The sequence below is a fragment of the Phoenix dactylifera genome, chromosome 14 (genome assembly GCF_009389715.1).
Source record: "Phoenix dactylifera cultivar Barhee BC4 chromosome 14, palm_55x_up_171113_PBpolish2nd_filt_p, whole genome shotgun sequence".
Taxonomy (NCBI): Eukaryota; Viridiplantae; Streptophyta; class Magnoliopsida; order Arecales; family Arecaceae; genus Phoenix; species Phoenix dactylifera.
In genome coordinates, this window is record NC_052405.1 from 9,846,289 (window position 1) to 9,856,576 (window position 10,288).

Genomic DNA, 10,288 nt, shown 5'->3' on the forward strand with positions numbered 1-10,288 from the left:
ATGAAGATTGAAGAAGTTTAGGACATGAAGAAATGAAAGGAATCCCATGTCAGACGCACACACATCTCAGGTTTTTATAGACACTATTACATGAGTTCTGTTGGGTCAGGTAGGGCCCAACGGAATTAGTTCAGAATTGGTTATGGTGCCAGAATTCCGTTGGGAGAAACGTTTCAGTTTGAAACGTTTTGGAGTGCCTGTTGAAGCTGCTCTGTGTCCGCAGGGAGGTGTGCGTCAATAAAGATAAAGTAGATATCGCATATGAAAATGGTGGGGTGGACGGCGGCGATAACCTTGAGGCGACGAGTGAAAGCTATCATTTTGAGGGAGGACCAACGTAATGATTGTTGCAAGCCTCAGAATTCCCAGCCTCCATTCCTTCACATCTTTGAGGGTGGCTGCTACTCTTTTCTGCGCCACCGAGTTGCCGACCTCTCATCATTCCATGACCTTGTCCATTTCTCGTGTCGGGCATGTGGCAAGCAAAAGCTCCTGACGAAGGAACTGGCCATGTGTCTATGGCTGTCCATGGCTTTCCAGGTGGCTTTGGCACCAGGTTTTGGCACGTATGTGAGGTTCTCCGGCTGAGGTTGCAATGCTTCACCATCTCAGTAACTTCAGCAGGAGAGTTCTTAATTAAGAAGTTACATTGTACTCTGATGAGTTAAAAATATGCATGCATTTCATCACCTGCACCTGTCATTGCTGGAATTTCTTGCTATGGAGGTGTTGAATGCGCAAGAGGCTTAACTAGTCTAGATCACACTGCTTCACCATTTTAATCACCTCCAGCTCTTTCGACGCTTCAAATTTTAGTAGTTCTTTAATATCCCGAGGATCTCATCGAACACTTGGGTCTGGTTGAAACTCTTCAAAGAAGTTAGCTCCCTTCCATAGGGACTGATGATAATGTCACATTAGACATGCATGCCTACTTGAAATTTTGTTCACTCTTCTGAAATATAGAGGACTTCGCCTCAGCTGAAATGGAGTTAGGCCTATTCTAGTTCGTCGACTCTATTATTATTCCCTTCCATTTGTATGCATGTGGAGGAGTTGATGCTAGTGCTTATGGAGAAAAATATTGAGATAAGGATTTAATGATGATCAGTGGTATCTAATGCTTAAACTGGTCTGACTCTGGTGCTTAGTTGTACCAGGAATCCATTGGCGGGATTCTGATTGTCATAGTTGGGGGGCACATTCTTCTCACCGTACTAGAGATGGTGATCTTAAGTTCCTTGATGTTTCTAAGTCTAGAACAATTGTTCAATTGGAGAAAGGTGGTGGCTTGTCACCCTTTTCCCTTGGCCATCTTCAGCAAAAGGGCTGAGATTGTCTTCCTCGGTTAATGAGCATTTGGAGGTGAAGTATTCAGTGCCTGAGTCCACTTTGGTGCTGTTCACAAAATCTTGCGCTCCTCCTGCTAAGAATAATGTTATTCCAGCCCTTCCCTGGAATCTTATTCTAGGAATCAGCAAGTTTGATTAGTTTAGTTAGGATAACTATTCCTCCCTTGATCCTATAGTATTCTAGATCCTGTCTGGCAAACAAGAGTAAGTCCTGTTCCAAGCCTTATTCCAACCTTTTACTCAACCAAAAACAGTTCGACAATGCATTTGGTTCAGATGAAATCAAGATTTTGGAAAACAGGAATAAAGGAGAAATAGTTATTCGAGTCGAATCTGCTTATTCCCGGAATAACTATTCCAAGGTGGCAGGCATAACATTATTCATGGAATAATGTCCTCATTAATTCCTGCTTCTTTGTTTTAGATGGACATAAATATCCTCAGCCAACAAATTATTTCAGCTAAGAAAAATAAAACTGTTTGAGGATGAATCATTTCAGCTAGATAAAAAAAAAAACTGACAATATTCCACCCTTTCTTTCTGATGTTCTGAATCACGAGCACACTGTCTAGCACAATCAAAAACATCTGATTAGTAAAGAGAAATTGATTACTTTTTAGAACTCAAAGGCTTCAATAATCCATATCATTTATGTACAACTATCACTGACCGTCAAAGATATCACCAAATTCACCACAAATATAACTCTTAATTGACTTCAATTTCACAGCACTATGTTTTCTGAACATTGGTCAGATGAGACAAGCACACAACATTTATCCTAAAGAGAGCCACAATCATAATTAGTGTGGCTAAGCAGGCCACCTCCAAGGAAAACAACCAGAATGGCAAGACATACCAGCTTCTTTGCCCATGACGATGCCACGATCACCGATCCTGTAAGATAAGACTGTGCCGATAACCTCATTACCCTCAGCCTCCTTTGATTCACATATTTACTCATTGCTCTTCCGATTCTCCTGCGCAGCTCTCGATCACGGATTGCACCCTCCGGACCCATTGGCATCTCTTGCGACAAGCATCTAGCAAGCACAATTGCATCTTCCAAACCAGAACTGCCACCTTGGCCGAGGAATGGGCCCATAACATGCATTGCATCCCCTGCGACTGTCATGGTGCCTTGCCAGAAGTTTGCAAAGATCAAGTGCCATGGAGCTCGAAACCAAATATGCGTCAGGCTCAATGAACTGCTGTCGCAATGCTTCACCATTTCAATCACCTCGAGGGGAAATTCTCTTAATGTCTCCAACGTAAATTCTTTGATGAGCTCAGGAACCTTCCGTACATCTGAATCTGATGGAAACTCTCAAGAAGTTAGCTCACCCCTAGATTGAGCAATGACAGGGTTCACAACATATTTATCTTTAGTGAGACTAGTATTACCTTGAGAAGGGGACAGCCGACCGACAAACCAATGGACTAACTTTTCATCAACTGGGAGCCTTCCCAACAAGACACCATCACCTCTCAGCCGGATAAAATGGCTGTCAAAGCTGTGACCATCTGAATAGCTAGTAAAACCTCGCACAGCAGATATTGGAAAAACCTTTGGGGCCTGTAATCCTAATGATTTTGCAACGACTGAATTTGATCCATCACAACCAATTAGAACCTGAAGCAGCATGTTCGAGTAAAATTGATAGGGATAATTATCAGTTGGCTTTTTCCATGAACATGTTACACTTCTAAATTTGCTGTGATATCATAAGCTCGAATGGTTTCTACCATGACAACTAAATTGTGTGCTGGGATCAATTAGGGCACCCTGCCAGTAAGATGTGAGTTAATGTAATGGTTTCATAAACATTGGATCAAACCTTTTTCATATTTGTTTTTCATGTATGATAATTCATTATTATCTATACTATTTTTAATGCCATCTTTGGAATTGGATTATGAAAAATTGTGCAGATAACTACTCTTCTTTTAATATTTATGATTTGCTAGTTTAAAAATACTTAAGAAAAAAGTTAAAAGTTAAAGGGAAATATTGACATCAAAGGTGTCCCTAGCTGATTCAAGAGAATTACCAAACCCATTATGGACAGCTCAAGTCCTTGGATAAGTTAGCACAGGGTTTTAGAGTTAGTTTCGCCACATCCAATCTAATTATGTATTAAAATTTCTAAAGGCTATAGCCCATTGGGTAAGTTTCGCCACATCCAAACTGAGTATGATTCGCCACATCCGAACTAATTATGTATCAAAATTTCTAAAGGCTATAACTTTCTTGTACGACGTCTGTTTTTTCCTTTTCTTTTATTGAAATTGGAAAACTTTTCGATATTACGAGGATGCAATTACCCTCGAGGGGCTTGTCACACAGCGGTAATGTGCGGTATGACGATGTTTAGGTCTCAGAAACAGATTAATCAAAGTGAAACATTTCTTTCGAGCAAGACTTTGACTAGGCGTAATCCTCCAATTTGGCAGAAATCAGATAACACGATAGGAGACAAAGTTAACATAGAAGTAGATATCTAACTCCAGGAAGATTTTAGTTTCTATGTGATTTTTCTACCAGAAAATATTTTATAAAACTTTTAACCTCTTTCAACTAGAAGAGAAATCTGATCAGAATTTAGGGTCTCGAATCTTATGAGTATAATAGAAACATTGCAACTCATTTCTTATCATATTAATGAAAGCAAAAAGGTCTAGAACCCTAATATTGGCACCCTATTATTTTATTATTATTTTTGTTGCAAAATTCGAGTTGAGTGGACTGAAGTTGATTTCTTCTCTCTTCAATCAATTCACCTTCTCTGGCCTTAAGTAGTAATTTGGTGGAGAGATTCTTAGATTTCAATTCATTAATATAGAGTAGTAACAAATTGATAAAAATACATCCTTCATAATTTTCTTTTTCTTCTTTTTTTGTTGAGAAAAGTTCATCAAAAAAGTAGAAGAGATTTGTTGATCAGTGTTATTGCACAGACCACCAATAATGAAACCAAGCATTGAATAGCAAAATTATAGGAGTGTAGGAAAAATGGTATTTGAGTTAGAAAGAAATGAAGGGGAAATAAGTTTATTTCATAGAATTAAGTAATCATGAAATAAATAAAATAGGAAACAAGAAAAATAGAAAACTTGTTGTGGATGTAACATCACCTTAGCTTTAATGGTAGCACCATCATTAGTATATAGAGCAGGAAAGGAAGTGATGGGATCTGATTCAATTGCTACAATTTGGCACCCAAAACGAACTGATTGCGTAGGCAAATTCTTAGCCAAGGTTTCAATCAAATCACTCCTTTTCAAGCATCTCAATTCTTCTTTCCTAGTAACAAAAAGAACTAAAATGTGTGATTAGAGGCAGCTTGTGTGCGACTCTCATTAGATTATTGATGTCTAAGAATATGAACAAGAATTTCATCATTCTCTAGGTAACTTGCAAGATAATTAAGAACAATAGTATGATTTGCCACTTCTTAATACATCCATCAAAGCTACCATTACGCCCCAAACCTGCCACCTGCTAGGCACATGACATAACCATGGTCCTGTGAAATATACAAAGCCTCAAACCTATTCAAAAACCGAATAATAATGGATAAAACCTAAACACTATTTTAAAAAAGTAAAATTTATTGTGGCTCTAATATAAAAACAATTTGGTCCTCTAATATAAATTAAACATATTAGCCATAAAGTCAAAATGTACAATGTCCAATATCAAATCCACATCTAACCATGAAACAAAATTTTAGTTGAATCACTAAGGTTTCACATTTCAAGACAACTAATGAAATCTAAAAACTTTACTAATCCATCATGCAGGCAACCTGCGTTCCTCTAATTGTCCTGCTCCTCTAAAATACATTAAAGGAAATGATGTGAGCTCAATATCTCAGCAAGTATCCCACTACACATACGCACCAGATATCCAGAATGAAATAATAAATACAAATATAGCTACTATACACATAAAGAGGCATAGAAAATTCATTGGCCGTAAAGTTGGTTGTATATATTATTCATAATAAATGAACACAATGTGAATTCATCCAGTTGTAAACTATACAAAACTCACAATTTGAGACATGGATCCAAAGCAACAAAAATATCAAATTTTACAATAGGAGAATAAATAAATTTCTAGGTTTGGACTAATCCATGGTCACACTTACACCCCGTGACTGGGTATCAAAAGTATCATCCTTACACTCTTTGATGATGGGGTATCCATAGTGTCATACTTGAGCCCTGTGACGGGGTATCAATAGTGTCATGCTTAAGCCCCATGACTGGGTATCAAATGTGTCACAGTTACGCTCCATGAGATGTCATGCTTATGCCCCATGACTGGGTATCAGTAGTGTCATGCTCATGCCCTGTGATTGGGTATCAATAAAACATGGTCAGTCCTATTCTTGATTTCAATCCATTCACATAATTACAACCATATCTAGAACCACAACCGAGCATAATCTAGGCACATGTACAACCAAGTTTCATAAATTTATGGAAGACAATATTCTGGTTCAATAGTCACTCTCTTTCACAAATACAATCAACCTATGACCATATCATATGCAATTCTCATTTAAAATAAGCATTTTTATCCACATACAGAGATGACTATATTTAATTTCTATACCTCACAAGACTGAATTCATGGTTCAATGACAAGGAGTACAATTTCCAATATACATCTAACACAAAGTTTCATATAAAGCAAGTAAGAAAGCATGTGAGTGGAATACTTTACTATATGCTACCCTGCACTCTATTAAGTTGAGCAAATCAACTCAATAACATACAATAATTAGAAGCCTGAGCAAATGTCAAGACCCCAAACTAGCCTTCTCCTTGCCAAATGGTTGCTTACCTCTGTGAAAGAGAAGGGAATGCATGGGTCTTCATGCACTCGGATAGAAGAAGAAAAGAAAGAGAGGGGAAATGCTTCTCGGTCACATACAAGAGTGGAAGGGATTTTCTATGAGGTGAGTTCATGCAAGGGTTAGAAAAGGGGCATGCTTGACTTCAAGAAGGAAAAGGAAAACAGGAAAGGTGGAAGTCATGGTTTCCCCTTTATTAGCTTTTTGGGTCATCTTCTTTGGAGGCTACTTGTGTAGATTTTTGTTTTGAAGTATCGGTGATCAACTTTATCATATCTATGATATGACTGATCATGGAAGTTTGAAAGGGAGTTTATGACCTATGAAGTATATAAGCTTCTAGTTTTCTTGTGATAGATTGATATAGCATTAACTAACAGCTCCTTAGCACTTTAAGATGCTAAAGATGAGGAACTATTTTGTTACAGTTTTATATAACTGTCATTTTTCATCTCAAAACTGATGGTAGTTACCAAAATCATTTATGTACTAGAGTGGTGGGTGAGGACCATAGCTAAATAACAACAAAAACAACAAAAAAATGGTACATGCATTATATACTCTCCATTTACCGCATTTTCTCCTTTTAGTTCCAGGCTGCTTAAAGTTTACTACCATAAAACTAAAGCGAAACTCTTTTTTACTCCCTTCTCTTTTATTTGGTCAATAGGTCGATAAACTTGGAGCTCATATATAATACCATTTTTTATTCCCCTCGAAGATGGGAGGCCGGGCCTAATTTCTATAAGACTATATCCACAAACCATCAGCAATTAAAAAAGTCATCAAACTTTTCTAAGTAAAACCTGTGCAAACTTGAATATTTATCAAGTGTTAATAAGGTGTTTTTACATGGTAACATGCCAAACATATTTGCAGACCCATTCAAAGTCATCGTAAACATGGACACTATTTGAAGTCAATGTTGACGGGCATACTTTTGCAAGAATGTGTGGAGAACTCTGATTATTCTTCCCTCCATTCTCACAAAATTATAACATATATCAACCACACTACTACTTCAAGCATTAGGTGTTAAACAAAAACTTCTTGGATATACCTGCATGAAGTTACTTGCAACTTGTTCTTGTGGAGCCACATATCTCGTATCCTGAATAAAGTTTGCAAAATAAGACTTAATGCTATCAGTATTTTGATGGTTATATGCAAAAAAAAGAAAAAAGAAAACTAAAAAAGGAACCTATGTCTAAAATGTTGATGATCATACTATATTAAGAAAAGTGTTTGTGGGTCTTTTGGGTGTGCTTGCCCAGAGATGAAATTTATTTGATTCATAATGGAAACTTTATGATATAACAATCATCAATATGAGTTATCATGGAAAGAAAATATGCATATAACTGATCTTAATCTTCTCTTCCTCATCCAAATCCCATATCCAATGACATCTTCTAGCTCCCCAAATTCTTTCTCTCACTATCCGAACTATCCACTCTCTATCAACCAAAATTATTTCTCTTTTATCTTCTTCTCCCCCTCTAATAACCTTATCAACTCCAATCTGTATCTCTGATTTTAAACCTTCTATTTTATATTATACTTATTTAATATTATTGATTATCTTTGTTGTGCATTCCAACCTTTACTTGAAATCATAATACTTATTGGTTATTGTCTTATCTAATTTTGTTTACCACACATGCATTCTGCCATCTGCTAGTTACAATAAAAGTATATGCAATATAATGCCCTTCTTGTGTGATGGGCAGCCAGGTGACTCAAAGAAATGAAAATAGAAAAGAACCTCGGTCTCCAGAAAACACAGAAACATACTCTGTTAGAGGGATAGCTTTTCTCCGTAGTTCCGTACCAAGCCCAAGTTGGTCAAGTGCACGCCAACCATTGATGTAAACACCGATTGCTGCCCCTGCAGCTCGCAGGGTGTCAGATTTCTCTAAAACAAGGCTATTTATTCCTTTCCTGCATAGTTTTGCATGAAAAATTAGATATTAATTTTGATTCTTCTAACCAGTTAAATTAACAAAATCCTAGGAATTCCATTATCAGTGTAGAAAATTTATCTGGACATGATGATGGGTAGTTATATATTTTTTGGCCTCTTTCTTTCTTCTTATGTGAGAACTCAAAGAATACCTTCCGGCTAGCATTTTTAGGTGAGGTCCTAGGTTGGAAGAAATGATATGAGAGCGAACTCGGATCATAGCCTATGTGGACTAGGAAACACTGCAGGACGGGTTAATGGAGGCTGACCATGAGCCTATCGTGATGCTTATGATTAGATTTGAATGGATTTGAACTCTTAGCCTAACGAGGACGTCAGGGCTTGGTTGTGACATCTCATATATCATATCCATAGTGTTCTAAAGGGAAAACCAGATTCTTAAGGAATATATAGCATGAAATGGGCGAGTGTTCATCTTTTTATAGTACCATAGCCATAATTTTATACAAACAATGCAATTATCGGATAGACATGAACGAGGTGAGCATTTAATTAAGGTACCAGGATAAAAAACACCAATAAGTCCACCTGCTAATCAACAAATTAAACTACAGATTGAGAGAACTAGCAGCAATCTTCTTCTCTTAGAGAAAAAGGTAGGACCCAACCCATATCTCACCAAGCAAATTGATATCCATGTCTGATTTTAGGGAACTAATTATAAAGGAGAGCAAGTCCTTCGAGATGGATCAAGGTCTGATAACATCGGATCAAAAGAAGAGGAGTCGCCAGAAATTGTCATTATATGGAGGTGCTTGCATACACTCAAAACTAAGATGCAGTACTATATCAATGAATCTTCAAGAGAGTGAAACGCTGCAGCAAGAATCTTTTGGTTTTCAGAAGTAGGGCTTAATACATCATGTGGGACTTCTATTCCGTGCAAAGATCACGGTAAGCGATTAGAAATAAGGAGGAATAATCTTTAAAAACGAGGCCTTTAGAGTTTAGAACAAGGAACTTGTACCTGTGAAGAGCCAAGGCAGTGGCAAGACCACAGATTCCTCCACCCACTATAACAATGTCATGATGCTCCTCCTTTGAGCCCATCTTCCCTTCTATTTCTCTTCACCCTCCTCCATGTAATGGTAAGCTGCAAGGCATATACATGGCTTCCACCACCGCCCCTGTGACTTAGTCATAAAAATTATATATATATAAAAAGACTCAGTTGTAGGTAGTCAAATATTATATCCTTTTTGATAAAAAATAATATATATGTTACCAGAGTAAGAGGCTTTTTTTTCGCTGTCCTTGAATCAATGTTCGGTCCATCAGTCGGATAGAATGGAAGGCCTTTTTTTCGCTGTCCAGCCAAAAACATCGAATCACCAGAGTAAGATACTTGTCTACTTGACGTCAGCGCTAACGTGTCGTATTTGGACTTCACTGGCTTGCAGAATCTGACTTGAAAAATATTATTTTAGTTTATTCACAGATGAGGCTGCTTTTTTTTAAACATATCAAACATTAGTACATCATCTGTACTGAATATCTTCCACCGAACCGGAGAAATGTGCTTAAGAAACTTCTTTGCAACAAGAGAAAATCTGTGGCTCCACGTCCCAAAATGTTTCTTTTCTTTCAAAAGGTATCATCCCTTCCTTTCTTTCAATCAACTCTGATAATGGGATACTTGATACCAGACTCCATAGGGAGCCGTCTTCGTTGTCAGAGATTATAGAAGGAATCAGGTTGGCCGGGTACTAGAGGGTGCGGAAAGGACTGATCTATACTATAAAAATTCATTATATATATCAGGTTATTGGATAATATAGATTTCTAAAAATAATTATTGAAAAAAAGTAAGACAATGATCACATTATAATTATTATTTAAATTTCTTTTGTTATTTTATAATAAGGTGCCACGGAATTTGTTATAAGATGTGCTTTGAGATTCTCATTCTTAGAGACGTGTCATGTAACAGAGGGTCTTCTACCTCTGCTCCGCGAGCAGGTAATTTTGTCTCAGATAGAAAGCACACGAGTTTTACCAAAAGCATTCATGGAGTGGCAACATACAACGCCTTATGCGGACGAAAATCCGCACAAAACAATTTGCGCGGATATTTGCACGTAAGTTG

General features: G+C 37.3%; 1 protein-coding gene across 3 annotated transcripts; it reads right to left on the reverse strand.

The window, feature by feature from the left end:
* Positions 1–1,922: 1,922 nt before the first annotated feature.
* LOC113463625 (monooxygenase 1-like) lies at positions 1,923–9,335 on the reverse strand. 3 transcript variants are annotated; one of them, XM_039133601.1, is made up of 6 exons: positions 9,170–9,335; positions 8,013–8,159; positions 7,279–7,329; positions 4,489–4,657; positions 2,758–2,986; positions 1,923–2,667 (listed from the first exon to the last, which is right to left on the reverse strand). In XM_039133601.1, exons 1-6 carry the CDS (start codon positions 9,250–9,252, stop codon positions 2,135–2,137), a joined length of 1,212 nt encoding a protein of 403 aa, XP_038989529.1. In that variant the 5' UTR covers positions 9,253–9,335; the 3' UTR covers positions 1,923–2,134. The 3 variants fall into 3 exon arrangements, with proteins under 3 accessions (XP_038989529.1, XP_038989531.1, XP_038989530.1); XM_039133603.1 differs by having other exon boundaries at positions 8,013–8,106; positions 9,170–9,288; XM_039133602.1 differs by lacking the exon at positions 8,013–8,159.
* Between the last annotated feature and the right edge of the window lie 953 nt (positions 9,336–10,288).

Excerpts from the sequence above, each read along its gene's own strand:
- LOC113463625 (XM_039133601.1), bottom strand. The coding sequence starts at position 9,252 with ATGGGCTCAAAGGAGGAGCATCATGACATTGTTATAGTGGGTGGAGGA. Across the intron at positions 8,160-9,169 it reads ACTGCCTTGGCTCTTCACAG|GAAAGGAATAAATAGCCTTG; the intron begins GTACAAGTTCCT and ends AAAACTATGCAG. Across the intron at positions 2,668-2,757 it reads TCGGCTGTCCCCTTCTCAAG|ATTCAGATGTACGGAAGGTT; the intron begins GTAATACTAGTC and ends AGTTTCCATCAG.